Source organism: Octodon degus, unplaced genomic scaffold (assembly GCF_000260255.1).
Source record: "Octodon degus isolate 3935 unplaced genomic scaffold, OctDeg1.0 scaffold00156, whole genome shotgun sequence".
Lineage (NCBI taxonomy): Eukaryota > Metazoa > Chordata > Mammalia > Rodentia > Octodontidae > Octodon > Octodon degus.
The window spans coordinates 2,747,657-2,774,725 of NW_004524732.1; the positions used below are offsets into that span (position 1 = coordinate 2,747,657).

Sequence of the window (27,069 nt, forward strand, 5' to 3'; positions counted from 1 at the left end):
CTAAGGCACGGATGTCAGCCTTTCCCCCTCCCTGGCTGCACTGAGTGAAGAGGAATTGTGTCGGTCCCCACGTAAAGTGTATAATGTAGTTTATATATAAATGAAATATCCTTTAAAATATATATTTTATTATCATACAAGTACCTCCAACCTGCAGCCTAGACACATCCAAACAGTATATACGTAACAAAACTTCCTTTATTTTTTAATGTTTTTATTATAACATTTCTAGTATTATAACATTGCTAGTATTAGCATTTGTCGTATTAGTGTTATAGATGTAATTACAGTAAGTTATCAAAAGCAAAATCGATTGGATACCTTTTTGTAATTCTATACCACAGCTGCTGAAACTTACTATGTTGTTTTACAAATAACAATGTGCCCAAGTTCTATTAAATAAGGAAACTTACGCATCTGCTTAGGAACAGTAAACACCCATCTTCACAGCGCACACTCACCTAGGTACTCGCACATGGCACATGATGCACAGGAGTCTCCCCTGGGCCTCTTGTGAGTGGCAGGCACCGGAGGCCGAGCTGGCACCGTTCTGTGCCCTCCGTTATGCTGCTCCACATCCAAGTCCCTGCTGTGCAATGGGTCATGAAAAATTACTAAAAATCAATATTGTTTTGACAGTTGATGTCTGCTATCTTTTTTCCAGTGCTAATTTTTTTTATTATTATTTTTTAAAGAGAATAAAGGACTGAGGAGATAGCTCTGCAATCTAAGCACCTGCATGACAAGCACAAAGACCTGGGTTCAATCCTGCCTTGGTACTGCAGGCTGAGCCAGCCCCAGAACCCTGGACGCACCATGCCAGCCACTGACACTGGGCGTGGTGGCACACACCTGTAATCCCAGCACTGGAGGGGTTGAGACAGGAGGAGTCAAACTGTGTAGTGAGACCTTGCACCAAATAAATAAATTTTTGAAAATTTCCACTAAAGAGACTAAAAATAGTAAATAGTGTCAGAAATGATGTAGAAATTTATTAGTCCTAGCTGTCCAGAGCCCTGTGTGACCTACAGGCCCATTCGTGGGACATGTCTTCTCAGAGCACCAGGTGGGCTCCACCCCAGGTCTCTATACTTACAGCCCCTCTGCCTTGCAGACTCTTCTGCCTCTCCTTCCCTTCACTAAAGAAAGCCTTGGTTCAAGTGTCATCTGCTGAGTGGACTTTGTTGGTTACTATATTTGAAAAGGTACCAAGTTGTCCTCCCATATCACTTATTCCTATACCTGGTATGTGGTTATACATTTTTTCAGTTACTTCAGAAAAATTTTTTAAAAAGATCATCTTCCTTGCCGCCATATCCCTAGAAGAACAAGATGTAAGACCAAGTTGAATGTTTCCTCAAAAGAAAAATGTATTGAATGATTGGGTGGGTAGGTGGATGGATAGATGGATGGATGGATGGATGGATGGATGGATGGATGGATGGATGGATGGATGGATAGGTGGGTGGATGGGTGGGTGGGTGGGTGGATGGATGTGTGGATGGGTTCCTGGATGGATGGATTCACAGATGGATGCATTCATGGTTAGATAGGTGGGTAGAATTCCTGTTTAAAAATTCTCCTTGATTTCTCCAGTCCTGAGATTACAGACTAAACTACTTACCACAGTCTTTACGGCCATGCGTTCTGGACTTTTCTGAGTCTCAGATCTTTTTCCTACTTCTCTTTCCCTCCCTTGCCAGCGACAATCAACTGAGGCAAGAGTTCCAGACATCTCTCTTGAATTATCTTGCTTATTTGTCGCTTGTTTTGCATCCATTTCCTCCAATTAGAGTAGAAATTCTTGAAGGTAGGATTGCATGTGTTCTATCCCCAGCTGCTAGAACAATGCCAGGCATACAATAAACATTTAGAAAAGGAAGGATGGAAAGGGAGGAAAGATGGATAAAAACAAATTAGAACTATTGGGAGAGTTAAGTGAAATAACTGTAAATTGCTTAGTAAAATGCCTGGTAAAAATTAGAAACCTAGTCGGTAAGTGATAGTGTATTTTCATTGTCTTCTCTCTAATTTGATAAAAACTGCACCTTCTGATATTGGGCTTAGAGCTAAGGTCTCAGAAGGGAATAATTTTACTCTGTGCATCAGAGCAGTGCCCCCTGCTGGTAGGGCAAGGATGCTGTCCCTCCACTCCCGGCTTGAAAAGCTCAGGACAGAAGCTACAGAGAGGCACCTCAGAGACCCTGCTACTTGCTAAGTTTTACCCTGAGAATTCTGTAGGGTCAGCTACATATTCTGAAAACCAAATATGAAGGCACTTGGATTATACACGACCTTTCTGTGTTATTTTCAGTGTAATAGGCAGATATGATTTGCATGTACAATACTGAAATTTCTGTAGGAACTGGATTTTGAGTGCAGAAGCACAAAATACATAAAATCTTGACTTTAAAAGAAAATTCAAGGCTATAACATTAACAGATACCAAAAGTTACAAAGCAGTTTTAAGCCAGTCCTAGGCTATGAGCCCTGGAAATCAGAAGAAATTTTTCTCCTCATTGTAGCTCATGTGCTATGTTACATCCTAAGTGTTTGAAGAATCCTTTCAGGGAAGAATCTCTCTGTCCCCTCTAAGCAGGTCCTGGGAGATTAAATGGGACACGCTCCTGCCTTGGGGCCCCATGGTCATAGGGAGAGGGACCAGCCTCTCCACTAGTGCCACAGTGTTGGCACTGGTGATGGAATACAAATCAGAGAGTGGGTCATTCTGGCTTTGATTTCTGGAGAAATCAAGAAAAGCCATCCTGAGCTTTTGGAGCTATCATTGGAGCAGAGTTTTTAGAGTGGGTTGAAGGCAGGCCAGGATGGCACAAGCCTATAATCTCAGTACTCTGGGAGGCTAAGGCAGGAGGATCTCAAATTTGAGCCCAAGTTGGGCCACTAAGAACTTAATGAGAATCTGTCTCAAAATTAAGAAGAATAAGGAGGGTGAGCTATAGCTCAGTGTGAAGGCTCTGGCTTCAATCCCCAGTATGGGGGTGGGGATGGGGTGGGGGGAGAGTTGAAGCTTGAGACAGAGAGAGAGAGACACAGACAGACAGACAGACAGACAGACAGACAGACGAGAGAGAAGCATCCCAGAATAGGAACGAACAGTCTCAGGTAAGAGGTGAAGGACTTTGGGCTGAGTTCGGTGGTCTGTGGAGGGCTGATGCCATGCGATGAGGCAGGCCAGGCACTGGTGTGGGACAGGTAGGCAGTGGGTCTGCCGAGGGCTGGGCACACTGGCTGCTGAGTGGGTGCAGATGGCCGGGAGGAGGACTGAGGCAGGGGAACCAGTCATGACATGGAAACCATGACCTGCACATTGTCCTGTCTCTGCTCAGCAAACCCTCTGGACACCAAGCAACCCCAGCTCCCCAGAACGAAGCCACTGCCTCCCATTGAGTCTCTGGGTCCTGCTCCCCCAAAGCCTCCAAAGCCCCCAGCCGTAGATCTCCAGGCTTTCCAGAGGCAGCAGGCTGCCCTCACTGAGACCCAAGCCAAAGGTAAGGAAACGTGGGAGCTGCACACTCCGAGTGCCCTGCAGGCCACGTCCTGGGTCCCTCCCTTGGCACCGATGCCCAGGTAAGGCAGCACCACCCTTCTTCCCCTGCCCAGGCCAGATGTCCATCACTGTGGTGCACTTACACAGGCTGGACAACTTGCCTGCTACATGACAAAAGCTGTGGGACTTGGCCCTGCCACTCCCAGGCAGCCTGCCTCCCCTGAGAGTGCTTGATGGGCTGGGAATACATCCAAGAGGAAGAGAACAAGAAGTCACTGAACAGGGAGCTGGTGAGCCTTGGTGCTCCCTGCAGACCCTGCTGCCAACACAGTGGTGCAGGGCAGGGGAGGTGGGGGCTGAGGGGAGCAGGCCAGTGGGAACGTGGCCCGAGGCCTTCTGGAGGCCCAGCAGGGTCCTACGGGACCGGCCTGCCCTCCCCGTCCCTTGGAGGCACTCACACAGCTCTGGAGCCCATTCCTCGGCGCTACTTTGCATCTTACTCTGCTGCTGAAGGAACGGCAGTCACCCACTCCTCACCCACCACCTGACCTTGGTGGCACTTGAAACCCCTGACTTGGGTCCTGTTGCAGGAGAGCACTCTTCTGGGGGTCATGTGTGGTAGTGCCGACACACGTCTTACTGTGGCCACGGCCACTAGCAGCTGGTACATGGAGAGAGCGGGACACTGCTCCTTTGACTGATTCAGGCAACTTCCTCTCGTGGGTTCCTCCAGCCTGATGATGCTCAGCTTGAGCACATGTTGGCATCACCGAGAGGACTTGTTAGGGCTCACACGGCCAGGCTCGGTTTCCAGCATCTCAGATTCAGCTGGCCTGGGGTAGAGCCTCAGAATCTGCCTTTTAACGAGTCATAAAGGGATGCTCCCACTGGTGGCCCAGGAACCACACACTTGGAGAACCGGTGCTGCAACCCATCCGAAGCCTCACCCTGGAAGGAAATCCTACACAGAGCGACAGCGTTCTCCTTAGTTTACTTTAGTAACCTGACCATCTCCACATCAAAGAAGGCTAAGTGTGGTTTTTATAAATGTTACATAATTAAGCCTTCGCCTGCTTTCCTCATGGGAGAGACAGTTTTCCAGGAGCAGGAGTGAAGCACCACGTCTTCATAGTACAGTGGCCTCACGGGCTCCAGCTCCCCAGCCCTAGCCCTGGATGTTCAGGCCTTGTTCTCACTGAGTCTTTCTGCTTGTTTATAGGTAGCAGTAATGATAGTTCAGTCTCACAAGACCACAGTGAGAACAGCAAGGTGATGTGCACTTGAGTACCTCAAAAGAGCCTGAATGATGCTTAGCACACGGCCAGTGCGCCTGCAGCCACACATGGGCAGCCGTGCTCACTGCCCTGCTCTGTACAAGACAAGACAGGAATAGAGAAACCCTACAGAGGCTCCCACCCGCCAAGGAGATCGTATCCATACCTGCTCCCTGACATGGGGGTGACAGCCACAGTGCAGGGACAGGGAGTCCCCGGAGTCCCAGATGAGTTGCCACTCCACACCAGGCTTTGAGAGCTGGTTGTGGCATGAAAAGCCCTCACTCTACCAGACTAAGGCCAGTGCCTCCTTCTCACTCTGCTTCTTGCCCTTGCAGCGGACGGGAAAGAGCTCCTTGGTCCTCCAGAGAGGTGAGTCCATGCTCCAGCCCTGCGCAGGGGCCCGATGTCGGTGCTTGCCAAAAGCCCAGTGTCTGTGCTGCTTGGAGAAGCTGAGAGCAACTTTTGCTTTGAATGAAGTGTTAAGTGGCATGTATGTAACTCCTGTGCTAAAACTAAGTTGCAAAGAGGTTTTGTTAATTACGGAGAGGGAGTACATTGAAATATCAGCTTCCATAGTGCTAGACCAAGTGGGGACATAAAGAACGCTCCGGGCGGCTGGGAGTTGGGGTGGTGATGGGAGGAGGATGTTGTTTCTGGGGTGCTCCTCCTCCGAGCCTTGCCATGGACGTGGCACTTCAGCAGCCCTCCACCTGCATGGTGTCCGTTGAGTTTTGGGGGCTGACAGCCTTTGCACAGATGTCCTCCGGGCTGTCTTGGGATGACTGCATGGCTGCTGCTCCCAGCTCCCCTGCAGCTCCTGCCCTGAGCTTTGAGTGTTTGCCACTTGCTGTGTAAGAGTGAAACCTATAGGTGCCCACATGTTGACTTGGGACCTCAAAAGCCTCACAATGAATGCTCTTCTTTGCAAGAAGGCTACTCTTAAAAGGGGAGCTACACTAAAATATCAAATGTTCATACTATTGTTTCATGTGTCAAATGTTTATAATAGTGCAGCTGTTATGTTTGTAATAGAAGAAAACACAAGATGTAGACTTTGTACACTTGGGGTAGGGGTCGCGTTTCCTTGAGAGGGTCAGGAGCTCTTTAGAGTGCTATCAGTTATCCGCTGCTGCAGGGGTCAGTCCGTATAGTGAGGGTCTGCAATGCATGCAGTGAGTCGGGCAGGTGGGCTTGCTCAGACCTTGTAGCCAGCAGCAGGCTTTAAAGGCAGCTCTGCCACAACTGGCTGGGTGGTCACATGGCTAGGGAGAGTGTGCATATGGCCAGTTTGGCCAAGTGGGAGGGCACAGGAGGGGACAGAGCACTCTGCTGAGCTGGGGTCTGGTCATCTGTTGAAGTCACACTGTAAGCATCTCAGTGTGAGCCTGCTGTGGTTTTAGGTCTAACGGATGTGCATCTTCCTCGCCTCTTTACTCTAAGATGACTTCTTGATTCTTTATGCAAGGAAATAGCAAGTCCTTTCTATGTGAGGACAAACCTGCTGTGAGGGGCCTGTGGCAGAAAGTGGCCTGTCTTCAGGAGGGCCCTGTCTTCCTAGGGGATTCCTAAGGGCAATTCCAACTATTCCCTTTCACGCTAACTTTAGAACATAACTCAAGATGGAGTGAGGTTTTGTTATTTATCAGTTATGGTCTAGACCAGTGGTGGTGAATCTATGGCATGCATGCCACCACAGGTACACAAGGTCCCCTCCATCAGAATGCAAGCCAAGTCACCCCAGCAGCCCAGCATGAAATAGTAGCTGTTGTTTTTTTGTAACCTAGAACCTCACTATTCAAGTTCAATTGTAGTGCTGGCACTTTGTGATAAATAAGCGGGTTTGGGCAGTCAGTCTCTAAAATGTTCATACCACCGGTACAGCCATACTTTGGTAAGAAGGAGGACAAGATAGGCAAAGAGAAACTACACTACTGAGGGGTGGCTTCATAGAAGATAAAGTCACTTGATCTATGTCCTACATAGTGACTTGAATTAGATGGCCTTCCTCATTTGTTTCTATCTGTGATACTGTAAGGTATGCATATACGGGCAGGGTTAGGGAAACAACCACATTCCCTTTAAGTGCTAGTGAATGGATGGATGGATGGATGGATGCATGGATGGATGGGTGGATGGGTGGATGGATGGATGGATGGATGCATGGATGGATGGGTGGATGGGTGGTTGGATGGATGCATGCGTGGACTTGTCAGTGAACAATCAGGATAGACATAGACCATGGTTGACAATAAGGACATGGTAATGAGGAAGAAGAAATAAAAAAGTATCCTAGCATGCAAAAAATAAGAGATGAGATTGATCTGTGAATATCGGGAAAGCAGTGTGCCTTTAATGAACACGTAAAGACATCTTCTCTTTATTATCCAAATACAGTGTAACAATTATCTATGTAACATTTACACTGTATTAGGTGCCACAAGTCACCTAGAGATGATTTAAGTCTATGGGAGGTGTGCAGAAGCTGTAGGTAAACACTGAGAGACTTAGGTATCTGCAGGACCAGCAAGGGGTCCTGGGCGCAGTTCCTGCTGATACTGAGCACAGCTGGGTTTGAAGTGTCATGCGAAAGACTCTGGACTCTGGTCAGTGATATCAGAGCCCATCAGTGCCCTGAGGCCCAATATCCATGGGTGCAGTTGCCATGGTAACTGGTTTCAAAAGAGGCTTTCCCATATTTAGGGTATTAATCTTCAACAAGGTGAGTAATCTTTAATGTAGACATTAGATTTAGAAATAGAATGTATGATATCACAGGAAAGGAACTTGGGGGTTGTCTGGTGGGGCCAGCCACATAGTTTAAAGTTAATGAAAGCCTGGGTTTTAAATCCCGGAGCTGCCACTTAATAACTGTGACCTCAGGCCTTCCCTCTGAAACCTCACTTTCTACTTTTGTGACATAGCAGTATCGATAACACTTAACTCATACCATTCTAGGGAGGGTTAAATGACTGTGAAGTGTTTGCTGTTACACCCAGAGAGAGGCGTAGCTATTGTATACCTTCCTACCAAGGGTAACGATTCAAGCTTATAGCTCATAGTTCCAAAAATCCACTCATGAGGAACTCAGTACCTGAAAAACCCAGTATTTTTCTTTAGAAAAGTTTCATTAATTTTTTTTTTTTTAATTGAACTCAGACCTTTGTGCTTGCCAGGGAGCACTTATTCCACTGAGCCATCTCCCCATCCCCGAAAGTTTCATTAATTCAATGCATGTTTATTGAGTATGTGCTATACCAGGCATTTTTGTATACGTTGAGAATTCAGTAATTAATTCACAAGGTGGACAAAACAATGAGGCATGATAAAAAAAAATACAATGAATGTTTACATTTTTTAAAATTTATTACAGTGAAATATTCATTGCATTAAGCCTCCTCAAGATATTCTCCTTCTCTTTGAATACACTTATCCCATCCTTCAGGCCACTTTCTGAAGCAATTCTGGAAGTTCTTTTTCATCAGGGTCTGTACTGCACTGTGTGGCTGCCTCAGTGTCCTGAGTTGACATTGGCTTTTCATGGTGATCTGAGGAAGAGCCAGAGGTTGCACAGTGCCAAATTGGGTGAATCAGGTTGGTGAGGACCCAGCACAATGTTTTTGCGTTATGCCTTTCTGTTTGTTGGCACTTGGCAGAAGCATTTTATATCCATGTGTATCACACCTTGTAAAGACACTCGCAGAAGGGACCTTCCAGGACTTCCAGAACTGCTTCAGAAAGTGGCAAAAGCAGTGGCGTAAGTGTGAAGTGCATTCAAAGTGAGTGGGAGTATTTTGAGGAAGAACAATGACATTGTATATTTTAAAGATTTAATTTAATTTTAAATCTTAAAGATTTCAATGTGATTTTATTTATTTTTTTCTGGAAAAAAAGTATATATTTAGCATTAGCCAGCTGGATTCAGTTTAGATGACCCCAATTTTGTGGGCAGCATCCAGTGCACCATAATCATGCCTTCTTCTCTCCATCAGGCCTGATCAGGCCACATCGATGTCATAGAGCTTCTTAACAGCTCGTTTGATTTGGTACTTATGGGCTTTGACAGCCACAGTGAACACGAGTGTGTTGCTGTCCGTGATCTTTTTCATGGCTGACCCTGTGGTCAGGGGGAACTTGATGATGGCGTAGTGGTTAAGCTTGTTTCTCCTGGGGGTGCTCTTCCGAGGGTATTTGGGCTGCCTCCCGAGCTGCAGTGTCCTGGGATGGCAGAAGTTGGGTGACGTAGGTATCTTCTTCTTTTAGTGGCTGTGGACGCCTTTCAGCACAGCCTTCTTGGCCTTCAAAGCTTTGCTTTGGCTTCAGCTTTAGGATGGGCAGGGGCTTCCTTCTTCGCCTTCGGCACCATCTTTGTAAAAAGTCAATGTGATTTTAAAGATGTCAGTGTTGATGGTGTATTTTGGTCATCGTTTGTGTCTTACATGCGTCTGTGCACACACACACACACTGTCTCAGGTCCTTTTCAGTTACTTTTACTCCATAGTTAGTAGAGGTTTCAGTCTGTACGAGGCTGGCTCCAAGGCAGAGTGGCACAAGGCAGAGGGCAGCTGTTCACGGCATTCACAGAGGCAGGAAAACAGCAAGAAGAAAAGGGAGGGGCAGCAGCTGCTGCAGCTAGCAAGCTTCTTTCCCCTCCCTACATTTGTATGCAGATTATCTGCCCCATGGTGGGTGTAGCACTCATGCCCATAATCCCAGCATTGGATTAAGAATTAATCATAAACTCTAGAAACTGCCCCATGACTGCATGAGGCTTTCAGGGGGCAACTAGACACAAACCATAGTACATACTTTTAGAAAAGAGAGAGAAAAAAATTTTCTAAAAACCATACACTTTTGATTTTTTATTTCAAAGTCCTTCAAGTTGAGCTGGGAAGAAAAGGCTTGAGCTCTGTCCTGCAAACCCCCAACCAGCTGTCCAAGCTCTGCTCCCCAGCACAGCATCACCCCTTTTTCACCCTTCTCTGCATGACTGTACTTGAAGCATCTACAATCTACATTCTTCTCTAACCCTCCATTGCATCCCACCATGATTCATCAGGTAGTTGTCGTGTTCTGGCTTCATTAGCGTACATATTACCAGCCTTATGAAGAAGGCGATGTGCCCACCGTAGCCGTCTTCCATTTCTAGCTTATGGACTCTGAGCCGCCGCACTATCTGATGGAACAGCCATTGCTGCGGGTCACTACTGGAGCCTGCTACTACAGGCTCAAGCTGCTGCTTCACTCCTTAGCCACAGCATTGGTGCTCACATCTGGGAAAAGCCCCACAGTGAGACCCTTTCTTCCTTTGTGGTGTCACGAAGACCATTTGAGATGTGTAGCACAAAATGTGGGGTACACAAGAGACTATAGGGATTTGTTGTTCTCTTGGTGGTCCCCAGGAGAAAATGGTGCGAGGATTTAGAAAATGAAGACAGGAGATAGTAGCTGAGGGCATGTGGTGGACCATGTGTGATTGGCAAAGGACCCCTGAACAACAGGAAGGGCACTGACTTGTACCTTTGCAAAAGTTACAAGACACAAGGTTGCCTAGCGACTAATAGCCCACAATGTACAGGCAGGATGTTCTTCTCAAGACTGAAGCAGTTTGACTGCTTTAGTCAATGAGGCCTCATCCTGCCCTCCCACATATCATTAATTTCTAGCTTTTGTGGCTCCCAACGGAAGACCTCACAGGCACTTGGTTTCTTCCACTCTTGCCTCCCCATCCATGATGCCTCGGAAAGAGGAGCGTGTTATGAGTCCCTGACAGTCTATTCTTGCATTGCCCGCCTAACTCACACTAGCCAACATCCTTGCCCAACAGGCAGCTAGTATCTGTGTGGACTATGCGCATCAGTCACTCAGACAGGCCTCTCTCAGGCCTGAGGAGTTGCTGCTATTGCATTTGTTAGCTCTCAATATGCCTTCTGCCTGTTATGAAGGGGCAGGGGGATGTCTAGACTCAGGGAAGCCCCGGTTCAGCACCAAAAGGGAGGAAAGGGCTGCTTCCAGCAGGAGTGGAGAAGACTTAGATGTGCCGGTCTCAGGAAAGGGCTTGCAGGTGGGTTCTCAGGAGTCTCACTTGCACTTGTTTTATGTCTTTGTTTTTTGTGAAGGTTTTTTAAAACTAGTGTCACTATGTTTTGTGTCATTGGGACAGTCTCTGTCATAGCACTCCGGGGCATACTTTTCCATATGTGCTGTCATTATGTCTGCCTGGGCCTCTGGGGAACTTAGAGGGCTTCTCCGGGTGGGGTGGGTCATGCGGCTGGACCTCACTGGGGTTAGACAGGAGTGAGGCTTGGACCTGGGGATGGAGGAGCCAGGTGCCTCCCAGCAGAAAGATAATAACAGCATCACTGTGGCTGGGCAAACACATTTGCTGTCCTTAATTAAATAGTGGTGAATGCTATGAAATTAGAAGTATTAGCACAATAACTTGAGACTGGGAGTAATGAAAGAAAGTTTAGAAGATCAAGAAAGGCCTCTGAGATGGTGACCTCTGAGCTAAGGCCTACGAGACAAGAACTGGGTGCAGGTAGAACAGGAAGGCCTCAGAGAAGCACATTCTAGAAGGAGGAAGAGCTGGTGCAATCTCATGGGAGACCCAGTCTCGGCTAGTAAAAGAACCAGAAAGAAGGAGGTGGCAGGTAAGTCCTCGTGAGCCGGGGGATTCGAGGTCCGAACGTGAAGTTTGCATACAGGCCCTGGGAAGCCATTAGAGAGCTGCAAGCCAAGAAGTGATATGAGTGGCCATTTACTTTGTAAAGATCAGTCCAGATACTGTGTAAACAATGAATGTAGAGGGGAAGCGGGTGGAAATGGGGAGACCACCCAGGAAGCCTCCACCACCACAGCAAGAATAACAACAGCTTCAATGACTGTTTTAAGTACTTTATATAAATGAGTTCATTTATGAAAATCCTAAGAGACAGATGATATCTCATTTCACAGAAGAGGAAACTGAATCACAGTAGGGTGATTTGATATAAATCAGTTGGTAGAAATTAGATAAAAGAAATTTATGGATTCAAGTCCTATTTTGGTTCCTTTTTTTTATGGCAGGGTCTCAACTATGTAGTTCAGTTGCCTTGTTTGTTTCTGGCCTTCTTGTTTTTTTTTTTACTGTATTTATTTGGTTGAATTGCTTTTAGGGGAGGTTTATGTTTTTCTTTTTGGTGCTGATGACCAAACCCAGAGTTTCCAGCTTGCCTGGCAAATATTCTACCACTGAGCCAAATCCCCAGCTCCTCACTATGTAGCTCAGGCTGGCCTTGAACTCATACTGGTCCTCTAGCTCAGCCTTCTGAGTGCTGAGATTATAGGCTCTGTATTTTGGAGGAGAACCAGGAATCACTGGATAAGTTGTGGGAATTGAAATCCGAGGGAGGGCCAGTGAGATAGTTCAGCCCACTAAGTGCTTGCTTAGGCAAGCTCAGAGACCAAGGTTCAATCTCCTGTACCACTTGCCACACTGGCCCCAACCCCAGGCTTGCTGAGCCGGTGACCGAGTCCCAGGGTGGTGACACAGTCCCAGGGTGGTGACACATGCCTCTAATCCCAACACTGAGGAGGCTGAAAACAAGAGGATCACTACGAGTCTGAGCTGTATAGTGAGATCCTGTACAAAACACAAAAAGAAAGGAAGGGAAGAAAAAGGGAGGGGATGGAAGGGAGTAGGTATGTAAGTAAATAGATGAGCGAAAGAGGAAACCAGGGTAACAGTTTGATTCTTGGTATCAACACAACCAGTGCTGAGCACAAACCAAGATTGGGCTGCCTCCTCCTGAAGCTGTGGGATTGTGTTCTACATTACTGCCACAGCAGCAAAGAAATCGCTGGTGCGTGCGTGGGAGTGGTGAGGTTGGTTCTTTAATTGTTCACAATGCCCTTTCCTGAGTTCTCTGGGACCTAAGCCATTTCGGCCTGGTGTGCGAGAGCAGCACCAGAGGACGCCGCTGCCTTCTGCTTGGAGGAGCGTGTGGCTGGACGCCACCGCCTGCTCAAGTCACTTGCTCTTGGGGAAGAAAGAAGAGAAGCATTTTTGTGGTGCCTGTACCCTGGGGAGTTTTAGACCCAGAATGTCAAGGTGACCTCCATTTATGGTACTTCAGGAACTACTACTTCTCACTTTTTAATTGGACTTCGGGGGACACAGCACAACTACACTTGGCCTGCCTTTCACTAGGAAACCAGTGGCAGGAGCAGTGGATTTCCTAAGTGCTTCTGTTCTCTCATATTGTCAAAATTTCTCCTTTTGAAAAACTTCACCCTTGGCATCTGTTCACTGAGCTCTTTCTACAGACTTATGCCATAAACATATCCACACACTCATTTTAAGTCTCCCAGCCACAGTCACCGGAAGTTTGTGGTTCATGGACTCTCCGGCCTTGGGGAGTCAGGTCAGTTAACCCAGGATGATGCAGCTGTGTGGCAGCCTCTCACCCACCCCAGGGCGCTGCTCCAGGATCCCACGGGTCCTTTGCATACCACCCAGGAGGGCAAGGCTCGCCTGACCCAGTTCGCTCTGCGCACTGAGTCTAGATGGCCTGAGCAGGTGATTGCAAATGCCTGCCTGAGCTTTTCATTCTGTCTTTGGAGAGCGCCACGAGAGCGAGCTGGCCAGGGTGGAGCCCAAAGAGGAGAGGCTGTGCAGCCGGGCCTTGCCTTTGCTCTTCAGCGATGCTCAGATGCTAAGCCGAAATCCTTAATGATTGGGGGGGGGAATCAAATCACAAGTTGCAGGCTGGAGTCCACTTTTGTGTGGGTGTAACTGGCAGGGAAAAGCAGAGCATTAAAAGATGGATTGTTTTCTTTTAGCGACAGAGACTCCCCCCAAAGTTCCTAGGGCCTAACTTCCTCTCCACACAAGATGAAAGGACAGAGTGCCAACACTGGCTGCAGGACATTCTGTCTACTTTCCTTTTCCCAGGGAAGGGAGAGAGAGAGAAGGGGTAGGAGGGCAGGACAAAACCTGGAGTTGCCTACTGTCCACTGTGTTCCCTCTCTGCTTTCTTCCTTCCTTTAAAATGAGCAGTTCCTGACCTTTCAGGCACCACAGAGAGTTTCATGGGAGACAGCTTTTGAATGAATGGCGGTGACGGGCATGTACCAGTCCTCACAAGGACCTCACAGCCTGGATCCTGAGCCTGCGCAGTGCTCAGCAGGGTTCGTGCTCTTTGGAGAATCTAGTGCCAGGCTGAGCTAACAGAGTTAGAGCTCAAGGGGGAAGGCAAGTCACGGGGTTGGCTGTAAACTCAGCGAAGCTTTCCTAGGTAGTCTGCTGCTCACCCCCTGGCTGGCACCAGCACAGTGAGATGGTGATTTGTGGCAACACAAGGCTCCTCCAGGCCCTCAGAGCCAGCTCTGATGAAGCCTTTTCCTCTTCAGAGAATGTGGCCTCCCACGGCTCTACTAGGAGCTGGGAGCAAAAGGGCTGAGAGGACGAATCTGACTGGCCACACACGGGGCTTTACCTGGCCCTTTTACATGGGTTAGACAGGTTTGGCGCAGTTACCTCATGCCTCTCCTAGGAGGCGGGTGTTCACACCTTGTAGAAGAGAAAGCAAGAGCCAGCGAGGTTTATCGTCTTATGTAGAAAGCCTATTCAGGATGCTCACTCTGCACTTTACCAGAGATTTCAAGCGCTTGATCTTGGTTTGGACAGGATTTTTTCCTGAAGGGCTTTTGGAAGTATCTGTCAGCCAAACACTCCAGAAGGGACTAGTGGTATTTTTCATCTGTTTTCCTGAGACTGTAGCACACAGAGGGCACAAAAAGAAAAATATGTAATGAGTGAGCGCTGCACCATGAACAGCTGAGAAGAGGGGTGGGTGAGTGACCCTAGTGACTTCAGCCTTCATTGACCTTGATGTGCATACACAGACTCTGTTACCTGAATAGTCTGTGTTGCTTTGCACATCTCATTATGTCCTGAAAGGAAAGCTAAATTATCAGAGCCTGTGCTCCGCATGTGCGCAAGGGTCACTGCTGTGTAAAAATGGGGTTGCACAAGGACCCCTCTCTCTCCTCTGTTCCTTAGAGTCCGCTGCAAGTGACACTACCAAAAAATTGTCCTTGTTCTTTTACCTTTTGTGGAATTCTCTCCTCGCCTGTGAACTTACTACTTTTGAAGCTAACTATGTTAATTAATCATCAAGAACTACGCGTCTATTTTGAATTTTAGAATAAAAATTTTCCCAGCTCATAGGAGGCTGTAAACAGGTGGATCACTATGAGTCCGATCTAGTAGTGAGACACTGAACATCCTTTAGACCCTTCCCTAAAATTCAAATAAATAAATAAATAACCAAAACCAAACCAAAAGAATAAAAATTTTAAAACCCTGAACACTACCAGGGCTGAGAAGTTCCTTCTGCGTGTTTGGGCCACTGTTCATCTCCAAAATTCCCTCCTAACCCCCTCTTTGTCATTCACTGACTGACGCTTTGGCTGTGCTCTAAACACAGCAGGCTTCCAGAACCAAGAGAAATGCCACCCCCCCCCCCTTGTGTGCTGAGCAGTCTTCACCCACAGCACCACCTGCTGCCTCCTCACAATGCAAGGTTCATTTTTTATATTTACTCATTCATTTAATCATTACTGAGCCCAACAATGAGCAGGCCATTTTTCAAGCAAAGACTCCACTATAATGGAATAGGCATTTTAATTGGCTAGAAAGACAAATATGCAAATAGCAATTAGATACAATATATGCTTAAATGTCAGCTTCCTGCTGGTCGTCGTCTTACCAAGACATTATTCATTCCATAAGTAATTCTGCTTTTTTTTTTTACTATTAATGTTTCAAATGAGTCCAAGAACATTGCCTCCATTTATTTTTACGTTCTACAACAGTGTCCAGCAATAAAGAAGAACTCAGTGAGAAAATCTAATGATGTGAAATCATCTCGTGTTTATGTAGGAGCTTCCAGCCCAGCCTGAGCATCTCTAACCCACAATGACCCCGAATCTGAGACTTTCTGAGCTTTATCATGAAGCTTAACAAGTTTCGGATGTTGAAGCATTTCTGATTTGAATGATCAGATTAAGGATGCTCAACAAGTTCTTCTATACAAATATTCCAAAATCCACAAAACTCTGTACTCTGGACCATCCGGCCCCAGGCACCTGGGTAAGGGATTCTCACTCTGTATTTCTGTGCACATCAGGAGAGGTGGATCCAAATCAGAAAGCCAGTTGTCAACCAGGAATCTACAGGGTACGGGTACTTCAGTGGGCACCTGGGACCCAAGTGTGTGGTCCTCACAAGAGCACCAGAGATACCTGAACAGCAGAGATAAAATTAAACTAATTTTAAAAGTGATGAAAGGATTGCAGAACTGTGGCCATGACTAATCGTAAAGCAGAGTCTGTGCTATATTGAAGCAGGGGAGGTGGGCTCTTTGGAAAAGGTGACTGGAGAAGGACTTGGGTAAGAAGACCAAGGCGAGACATGGTGATTGACAAGGAACAGGGCACGCAGAATCTTTCCAGGAGCAGGAAGCGGACCCCCAGGAACGAGGTTGTGCAGGGGAGGAGCTTGCTGATGCGTTATTACTATCAGACTCCATGGGTGGCCTCTGAGAGGCTTGGGCAGGGTCCTGACAAGGTCTACATATATTTTAGGGTTATCCTGGCTGCCATGTGGAGAAACGTTCCTGGAAGGGCCAGAGAGAGTGGCCCTAATACAGATTTTAAAGAAAAAACACCAAGAGCTTGTGAAGAGGAGATTAGTGGCCAGGGTACTGCAAGCCCAGGGGTCACAGACACAAAAGCAGGGAGGTGGAAGCTTCCTGGTCCTCAGGACCCCAGCTAAACTGCTATGAAGAACATGTTGGCAGGGTGTGTGAAAGAGAGTGTGTGCCCAGGAGAGTGTTTCAATAAAAGTTAGCTGAAGGGTTGGACCTCATGAGAGTCAGCAGTGTCCAGGCCAGTTTTGCTATGTTCCCCTTTCTGGGTCTATCTCCCCACTATCTTTATAAAATCTTTATCAGTGTCTTAGTTACTCTTCTCTCATTTCTGGGACAAATACCCGACACTCAAAATGAGGGAAGGAAAGGTTTATTTAGCTCACAGTTACTGGAGGTTTCAAGACACTGGAGGAGGGGCTGGGGCGCTGCGTGTCCAAGATGACCCCCTCCACATCTCAGCACAGGGCTATCCAGTTTAAAGGTTTGTGCCCCTCGGGCCCCACCCCATCCCTCTGGCCCCATCCCTCAAGCCACTCGTTGCTCCTCCAGCGGTGTCTGCCCCATAATTTACATGAGGCTTAGGGGGGACAACTAGACACAAACCATAACAATCAGCATGGGAAAGGTTTAATATTTCTAATCAATGGCACAAGCAAAATTTAGAAAAGTGACACTCGAACATTGGATGGTTCTGGGAATGTGTCTTGCAGTTTGAGAATGTAGATTTTGGGGTCAGAAAGCCTTGAACTTATGCTTTGAGGTCCAGGCAGTAGCCATGTGATTGGGGAAATGATTTTGTGTCACTAAACCTTGCGTTTCTTCATATGGGAGACAGAGACAGACCTGTGAGATTGAGCCCTAGTAAGCATAGAGAAAGCATTCCTGGCTGCGACTGTCAGTGTCGTTGTAAGGATTGAGTCAAATACCTATGAGGGCTGAAGCAAGCATCTGTCATTGTGCAACATGGAAGCAGCATTATGTGGGAAGAGGCAGCGGTCTGAGGTTGGTTGTGGCAACAGGGATGAACTCTGCCCCCAGTGAGGTCCTGTGCTCTGGGCAGCAGCGGGGCAGCCGGGAGCCTGGGTACCTCATGGAAACCTGCCACTAGCTCAGTGGCGTCCTCCTTCCTGCCTGGTAAGGTAACAAGGGTGAGGAACTGTGGCGCTTGAAGTAGATGCTCGGGAATTTGAAATGCAGCTTCTTTAAAGTCTGGTCTGAGTGACCCAAAGGAGCACTTGGAGTGGTTTCCTGTCAGCGTTGCATAAGGAGTAGGTGGGGTGCTCTTCAAAAGTCCCTCGAGGAGCGCACTGGGTTACCAGTCCCTCGGAAACACACACCGCAGGTAAATCTTGCTCTTCGCATGTAGGTGATGATGTGAGGCGCACAAGACTGTAGCCACTCCCCCACAACATGTTTTCCATACAAATGATTAATGCCGGAAAACAGCTCTGTGAAAATGTCAGATCAGCTTCAAAAGGTTTTGCAAAAATACCCCACATACATCCTCTCATAAGTTCCTTGCCCTCCACTCTCCTCCGAGGCTTTGGTATTTTCCATTTTGCAGTTTCCCCTTGATTCTAGAATGACTTGCAGTATAGAGGGAAGGACAGTGGATAGGAATCAGGGATCTTCTATCAGACCCCTGCCACGTCAAGCAGGGTTGTCTTGGGCAGGTTACCCAATAGCCCCAAGCCTCCGTTTCTCCACTGTGCTTCTAAGAAGATGAAGTTAGATAGCCTGTGCAAACCCAATCCGAGTATAATTTATTCCAAGGGTCAGTGATGGGGCATGGTGACACACCCCTGCAGTTCCAGCTACTCAGGAGGCTGAAGCAGGAGGATGACTTGGGCTCAGGAATTTGAAGCCAGCCTGGGCAATACAGTGAGACCTGTTTCAGAAAACAAATGTGAACAAAGGTGTATGACTTAATTGAGTGAGAAATCTCAGAGCTTTTCTACTTTTGCACCTAGAGCCAATATCCTATTCCTTCCTTATGTCTTTGTTAATAATGTGGCCAGCCCTCTGGGGTCCTCCTTGCTTTAGCCGTAATGACACTCCTCTTTAGTGACTCCAGTTGCCGCCAGATGCTCCTGCAATGTGTGACAACATAGCTTCAGGGTTAATTGCCTCAATCGTAGTTGGGCCAGAGGAGATGGTATATTCTTCAAGGTTAGCCAATGTTTTAATCAAAAGTACTTGTGTGTTACAGTTTTAGGATCATTTTTAGAAAGAATCGGGTTATAAATATAGGAATAAAAGAAATCTTCAGTGCCAGGGGTGAGAGAGACTGAAAATATTGTATCTGTTCTTTGCTACTGCAGCGGTCCTAGTAGAATTACCAGGGTTACAGTGAAGGGGGAGGTGAGGTTCTGTGTGCATCTGTGAAATGCACATTCACACGTGTGTGCGCATCTGTATGCTCTGTAACAGCAGGAGAGCTAGCGTGGAGGGTGGTAGAAGTTGAAGTGCAAGTGGTACAAGAGTGAGTAGAAGTGGGGAAGACAGCGGTGACGTCGAGAGTGGTGAGTGCTCTATGCCATGCCTTGCACTGGGCACAATATATCATCTTATCTTTGCACAAAGAGGATTAAAGAATAAAGGGACTTAGGTCAAATCAGCTGTCCAAGGCCCACGCCAGGTGGAGCCGAGATGCACCCCGCACGTGTGCATTCTGAACCGTGCCTCTCTAGCCATTCTGTTCCACAGCACTGTCAACAGTTCATCTTTAGCCACTGTAGAGGACCAGTTCTACTAGATGTATGAGAGGAAAAAATGTTTTAAAATTCACCATATATATTGTGAACCTGGTACAAGTAATTTTGAGAGCTACTTTAGAGATGAAGGGTGTTACTTTTTAAGTCTGATCCTTAATGCATGAAGCCAGAAGAATTTCTCAGGGTAAAAGTCTATGAGGAAAGTGGTCCTACAGGAAGCATTTATTAGACCTTGGAATTTGCCCAGTTTGGAATGTGGGCTACTTGAGAAATCAGAGTCTCATATTCCTTTGTCATCAGGAGCTGCAGAAAGTCACAAATATCAAGTGTTTCTTTTTTTATTACATTTATTTATTGTGTGTGTGTGTGTGGCCAGCTCAGCCCACCAGGGGGCGGGGCTGGCTGGCATGTGGTGCTGGGGATCGAACCGCGGTCCCTGTGCTTTGCCAAGCTTGTTTCAAGTAGGTGCTTTAGACCACTGAGCCATCTCTCCAGCCCCAATATCAAGTGTTTCTAAGCTGCTCCTGTCCCTCCTGTCTCCCAAATGCAAGGCCCCTTGAAACCACAGGTGTGAGGAACTGGCCCACAGCCTGAGTCTCCCTTCCTGATAACGTAAGCATGACAACTCACCAAAAGGTTTGGCTAGCAAGTCTCAGCCTCTGTGGAATCCCAACTCTTTTCCCTTCTAAAACTTCATGTGGTGGGGCTGCATGACCCACCCTCTCACCTGAGTCATGGAGCCAAACCAAATTGTGCTTGTCAGAAGTCATCCATGAGACCGCTGAGTCGTGTCCACACCGAGTCCTCACCGTGGTCCTTGGAGGAAATAAGAGCCTGTGACTGCGTAAGATCACACATCCAGGGGAGCGCACAGTGTGGACCCAGATGCAGGGCCAGGCACAGGGCAGGCCCTCAAAGAGCAGCTATTCCTGCGATTAGTGAGGTGACTGAGTAGACAGCAGATCTTTAAACTGAGCTGCTTCTTCAGAGTGTGTGGCTGATAGGGGCTGGCAGATTATCCTATTGAGACATTAGGAATGCTGCAGCCACCTCCCAAAGCCTCAAGAGAGGACCAGCCAGGAGAGGGAGAAGCTTGTGCACCCTGCAGCAGCGAGACCCCACGTGTTCAGACATTGATGATGTACTTCGAAGGGCCCAAATGGAATTAGGAAATTCCTGGTTTTGCAAACCATCTTTAACAATCGCGTCGCAGCTATGCAGCTGTTATTGATTTCGGAGCAGAGATAGTGTTGAAGATATTAAGAACCGTTGAGATTTTAGGATGTATGTTGTAAATTACTAGAGAATTCTGATGAGGAAGTATGAAAATGCACCACCCTGAGGCTGTGTCAGTCATGAAAGAACTTTACACAATGAAGATTTCACATCGTACTTTTGTAGAATACCATATACAGAAGGAAAACCCTTCACTCAATACCCACAATATACCTTGAAAGTGGATATTATTCTTACTGTTTTGTAGAGTGGGAGATGGAGGATTAAAATATCCCGTACTTTATAAGTTGGCGAGAGCTCAGATTCCAATTCAGACCCGATAGAACCATACTCCAGTCTAGCTGCTATTTTGTGCTGCCTCCCAATAACTATATAGTCTTGGAAACAGGTATTTTTTTCAAAACTGTGGACATAAAGAGGTTGAAGCCTGATCCCCAGCGTACTGTGCCAGCCCTGCCCCCAGGACACAGTGAGACAGCAATTGAGACTGGGCCTGGTGGCCTGCGCCTCTAATCCCAGAGCTTGAGAGGCTGAAAACAGGAGGATCACGATGAGTCCAATCTATGTAGTAAGACCCTGTAGACCCTGTACTAAATACATAAAAGAAAAGAAATTGAAGCCTAGATAAATTTAAATCACAGAATTATTTCTTCTCTGCCACCCAAGTTCTTTATATTGATCCACACTGTGGAAAATCAAGGTGGCTCTCAGACTTAGCCTTAATGTACTAGAAAAATAAATGAAAGATTCTTAGACAGCAAAGAAGGTTTAAATACACCTACCATATTCTTTCTTTCTTCTAACAATAAGCCTTTTCCCTTTCTGGGCCTGCCCTCTGTAAAGGCAATTGATCTGAAAGTTGCCTTTATGTAACAAAAACATTTGGTTGGAACTCTTTCTTTTTAATGATGTGAAGGCAGATATTTAGTCATTTCTGACAAAAGCAGTGCAAGAAATTGATTAGACATCTTCTTGCAATTCTTCCACAAATTGTTTCTTATTAATAAAGTTAATTTACCATAGACTTGATGAGGTTGTTAGGCCATTAGAGCACGAGATGTATGGTGTAGCCTGCAATTTCAGAAAGTTTCTCTCCATCACTTCATGCAGGGCGAGAGGAACAAAAATGTGAAGGGAGAAGCTACTGAGGCATTAGAATTCATGACTCCATGTCTTTGAAAATATTGCAGAGAAGATGTGCAAGGCACAGGGGGAGCGGAGGAGGGCATGCTCCTGATGCACTGACACATGGGGAAGCAAAAGACAGGAGAGAGTGCCCATCTTGTCACTTGCGGTGACAGCACTGATGTGAACATAAGTGGAAATGGCAGAGAGTCAGAAGGAACCCCAAATACAAAGGCCTCTTCCGCACGTAGGCTGTAGGGTGGTGAGTAATTGCTTCTGCCCTGGTCCAGTCACGTGCGGAGGGTGCAGCTGCGATTTTCCATTGATTATGTGTTCGGTCGAAGCCTCCCTTTTTTCACCCCACGGTTCTGTTCATCCTTGCTCAGTGCCAACTTCTATCATGAAATTATGAACGTGTTGGGTTAGTGATCAGTTATGCTTGAATTATAGACTCTTAAAAATATAGTATTTGTGTCTGGGTTGTTTTATGGCTTTTTGTTGTTGTTGTTGTTGTTGTTTTGTGGTACCAAGAATTGAACTCAGGACTCTGCACTTGCCAGGCAAGCACTTATTCTACTGAGCTATCTCCCGGGCCCCTTGTGTCTAGATTTTTTTTGTTTGATTGGTTGGTTTTTGTTTTTTCTACTTGGAATTGAACTTAGGACCTTGCACTTGGGAGGCAGGTGCTTATGTCACTAAGCCATATCCCTGGCCAGATAGCCTTCCTTGCTGTGTCTGGCACCAGAGGGTTTCACTGTACTGCTTTCTACGTGAGCTGTGTAGTCATTGAAAGATACCTTGCAGCGCTGTGTTTCCGCCAGAATGCCTCTGTGTCTGGCAGAGGGCGGGTGTGCCTTCCACATTGGCTTAGGGGCCATGGTGGCCAGGCATGCAGCACTTCTCTAGGGAGGAAAAAAAATACTAAGAGCTTTAAAATGTGCTTAAAGAAATGTTTTATTTGCAGTAACCTTTTTCTCTCCATGATTCTCAGTGCTGAATTTGAAGAACCACATAATTATGAGGCAACAATTTCATCTCTGAGACAGTCTGGCAACTCCATTAACCTGTGCACTGCAGAAAAAATTGCTGGTGGTGAGTCTGCTGCGCCAATTAATATCGTAACCCCGCATGGAATTAAAATGTGTCAAAAACAGTATTTTCCTCTCGCTAACTGCAAGTGTACAAAATTCACAGTCATTCCGTTCCACTACCTCGTTTCTATTTTTTCCCTATGTCTGATGTCTTTAAAATGTAAATAAGTTGGGCATGAGTGCTATTCGTGACTCTTGTGCCTGCCGTTTCCACTGTCTATTTTCTCTTCACCAATCGACTCAGCTGCTTTGCCTTTTGTAAATACGTGGGAGGAAAAATCAAGATATGCTGGTTCATTTTGCTTCCTTCTCCCACTATAGAAACTTCATCTCTCTTTTCCTGGTATCTTTCTTGAAGTCCCTGGTTCCTCCGTGTGTGGAGAGCGAGATAACAGACCGTGAGAATTAGCCACCCGTGTCCAGTCTGGACAGTGGAAAGGAGGGCAATGGGCGTGAGCGTGGTGGCTCGGAGTGCACCCCTCCTACCTCTGGTACTGAAGGCGGTGCTCAGACCTTATTGTGTAAAGGGAAAGCCTGTTGGGTTAAAGGATACACCAGACCCTGGTCACACCTCTGCAAGTTTCAGTGTCTGTCCTCTGCTATGGAACCACGCAGTTCTCTGCCGAATCCATAAATATTCAAGCTGTAATGAACACAAGTATGTGTTGAGCCTGAGCTCTGGACTGTGGCTCTGTGACAGGTCCTGTGTGCTTCCCTACTGGCAGAGCAGTTTTATGGCCCTGCTGTTCCAGACAGGAAACCGAGGATCGGGAGGTTGTGCTGCACAACGTCACACGAGCATAGATAGTCTTCTCATGTCATGACTGAGCCTTGTTCCTGGGCCTAGGTCACTAAATGAACCGGTTGCCCAATGAGGAAGTGTGTACAGTATGCACAGTTACAGTACTGGGAACAAAGGGGCCAAGGAAACTCCAACTTGCACCTTTGCTTTTATATGCATAACTCTTACATGCAATACTGTGATGTACAGCAGGACATAAACTACAGCACTATGCTGCGCAGGCAGCAGAAATTACACTACTGTGCTGTAGGACAAGCCACCATAAGGCCACCCTGTGTGTCCCGCCCCTTCCCTGCCTTGCTCCACAGAACCAAGATGAACCTCCCTCCAGGAAAATAAAGGGCACAGGCTGTTTTACCCCAGTTGTTCCAGAAGAACAAAAACTGGAAGATGTTTAATGGCCAGGGAACCTGTCTTATAAGAAACATTAGTGGGAGTTCTTCAAGCTGAAAGGATGCTAGTTAGAACCCTAAAAACACAGGAAAGCATAAAACTCACTGGTAAAAGTAAGCACAGCTAATTCAGAATCCTCTAAAACTGTACCGATAGGATATAAATCCCTTTTACTTTTAGTACAAAATTTAAAATGATATAGGAGAAAATAAAACTCTCAACATGTTAGGTGTGAGATGCGTCCAGTTCATTTCCGCTAGCATTGAAGAAGGAATGTTAAAGAATACCTATAATAAAAAGACAAAACTAGTATTAAAAATAACAGTGGCTGTCATAATTTGATAAGGAATTCCCAATAGAAAAAGATGTAAATTATAACAACAAAAATTCAAAATGTGGGGGAGTCGATGCAATTAAGTTTCGTTTCTTATGATTGATCGTATAAAATGATATGGAAATTCCTCAAAAAGTGTAGAACAATTACTATATGCTCCACTAACCCCTCATCTGGGTTTAAGTCCAAAGGAAATGGAGCCCGTGCGAGGGCCAGACATTTGCATCCGCTGTTCACTCAGCAACATCTCGGTGGGCAAGGCCTGGGTCAGCCCAAGCATCTCAGCGCTGAGGAACAGTCAGTGTGGGACAGAGCCACGGCGCAAAGCTACTCCGCCGTAAAAAGAGAAGGAAATTCTAACATTTAAACTGGCATGCATGAGCCTGAAGGCTCCTGTGTTCAGCAGTGAGGCCCAATATAGAAAGATAAATATTGTGTTATCCTCACTTGTGTGTAGAATCTACAGTTGCTTTCCTGGAAACAGCAAGTAAAATGGCAATTAGTAGCAGCCGAGGGATGTGCAGGCTGGGAGAGGGCCAGGCAGGGCGAGCAAAGCTTCAGCCAGGAGAAACAAGCTCAGAAATTCGAGTGTATGACACAGTGAGTGTAGCAACATTATACTGTGTGCTTTAAGACTGTGAAGAGTGTAGTGTTCTCACCATAAAATTTAAGTATGTGTTGTATGTATGTAAAATAGCTCAATTAAGCAATTCCACAAAGTACATGTATATCAAAACATCATATACACATGCACACACACACAGTTTTTTCTTTTCAACTAAAAAGATTTTTAAAGAAAAAAGTTTCCAATTACTTATAATATTACATCTGTAAAAAGAAACATAAGAGGGGACCAGGGAGATGGCTCAGTAGTATAAGCGCTTCCCTGGCAAGCACAAGGGCCTGAGTTCAATCCCCAGTTCTGCAAAAAAAAAAAAAAAAAGAAAAGAAAAGAAACACAAGAGCAAAATAAACCCAAATTAGGTAGCAGGAAAGACACAACTGAACAGAAATAAGTGAAATTGAAATCAGAAGAACAGCAGAGAAAAATCAATGAAATCCAAAGTTTGTTCTTCGAAAAGATCATTCAAATTGACAAACCTGACAGAAAAGATACAGATTAATATCAAGAAAGAAATGGGTGTGTCATCAGACCATGGCAATATCCAGAGAATAGTGAGGAAATATTACCAAGAACTGCGTATATATATAAATTGGACAACTTAGATGCAAAGGGGACAGTTCCTTAAAAAGCACAGAACACCACAACCTACTCAATATGAATAGTAATATCAGTAGCTCTACAGTCTTTAAGAACTGAATTTACAATTTTAAAGTCTTCCCCAAATAAGCTTTAAGTCAAGATTACGTTACTGTAAAATGTTACCAAACATTTAAAGAACACCAATCACACAGTTTCTTCCAGAAAAATGGAAGAAAAGGAACTATTGCCTGACTCAGTAGTATGAAGTTAGTATTATCCTGCTACTAAAGCCCCCCCAAAAATACTACCAGAAAAACCCATCTCAGATTAATATTCTTCCTAGGACAGTCATAAAAATCCGAAACAGGATCAGTGAATAGAATTCAGCACAATGTAAAGGAATGATGCACTGTCACAAAGTGCAGCCTGTTCGAGAGATGCAAATCTTATTCAGTATTGAAAAGCAAGCAGTGAAATCAACTGTAAGCAGTATATTAAAGAATCATACAGTATATGCAGGAAAGGCCTAGGACAAAATCCTACACCCGCCCATGCTATAAAAATTCTTGGGAAAGCTACAAGATACAAGAGACTTGACCTCCACAGCTCCATAAGCACATTTACAGAAAGCCCATGCTAACTAAACATGACCTTTTTGGATAAAAACTGAACAGTTCTCCCCCAAACATGGACCAGACAAGAATGCCCTTTTAGCATTCCTGTTCACATGATGCTGAGAGGTTAGCAGGCACAATCAGGCAAACGGGAGAAAAAGTGTGTGTCAGAACAAATGGAACATCCTTTATTCGCGGTGACGTGATAGTCCAAGTAGAAATTCATAAGGAATTTGAAAACAGAACTAAACCATCCCCCAAGCTCTCCTAGAGCTGAGTTTAGCAGTTACAGGATGCACTTGTATTTTATATGCTAACAAGCAACAGGATGGACAGTCACCTGAAAAAAAAAATGCCTTTTATAGTTTCAAAAATAGACACTCGGACTTAAATCTAAAAGCATGTATGAGTCTTACATACTGGAAACTATAAAATTCAGATGAAATAAAAAAATATCTAAATGGGTAAATAGCCTTACCATGTATGTGGAATAAAAGGCTGCACATAGTTAAAGTTAACAGTAAAAAACTCAATTCTTCTCAAATGATTCAAGGCAAATCCTATACAAATCTCAGCACGGTATTTGGTAGATACGGACAAGATTATCCTGAAGTGTGCATGGAAAGGGAAGCAAAATAGGCAAAAATAATTTTGAAAAGGAAAGAGTAGGAAGTATCAGTCTCCCCAGCTCTATCATTTGGTGTCCACAGTAATCCGGGCTCTCTGGTAGTGGCAGAAACACAGAACAGCAAAGGACTACTGAGGACCCGGAAACAGACCTGCGCAGGTGGGCCAGGCTGGGCTTTTTTGTTACCGAGACGCAAGTCAATTCCAGCAGAGGAAATGTAACCTTGGAACTATGAAGTCAAATAAATAGAATAGCAATAGCTTAGAAAAATAAACTGCCAATGTAATTCTCACATCTGACACAAAAGTTCATATTAATTATCTCCCCCGAGTAGCCAAAGGAAACAAATGACATCATCATTTGTTTGATAGTAAATAAATAAATAAATAAAAGCACAGGTAAATAAATTGGAGGGAGAGTTTTTCATTTTTTTCTCTTTTTTTTTTTTTT

General features: G+C 45.8%; 1 protein-coding gene across 1 annotated transcript in view; it reads left to right on the forward strand.

The window, feature by feature from the left end:
- Fyb2 (FYN binding protein 2) overlaps positions 1–27,069 on the forward strand; it is a 122,609-nt gene that overhangs the window by 45,482 nt on the left and 50,058 nt on the right. The window contains exons 5-8 of the mRNA XM_023702673.1: positions 1,794–1,810; positions 3,348–3,509; positions 5,121–5,154; positions 22,545–22,645. Of these exons, the coding sequence (XP_023558441.1) occupies positions 1,794–1,810; positions 3,348–3,509; positions 5,121–5,154; positions 22,545–22,645 (314 nt within the window). The remainder of the gene's footprint in view (positions 1–1,793; positions 1,811–3,347; positions 3,510–5,120; positions 5,155–22,544; positions 22,646–27,069) is intronic.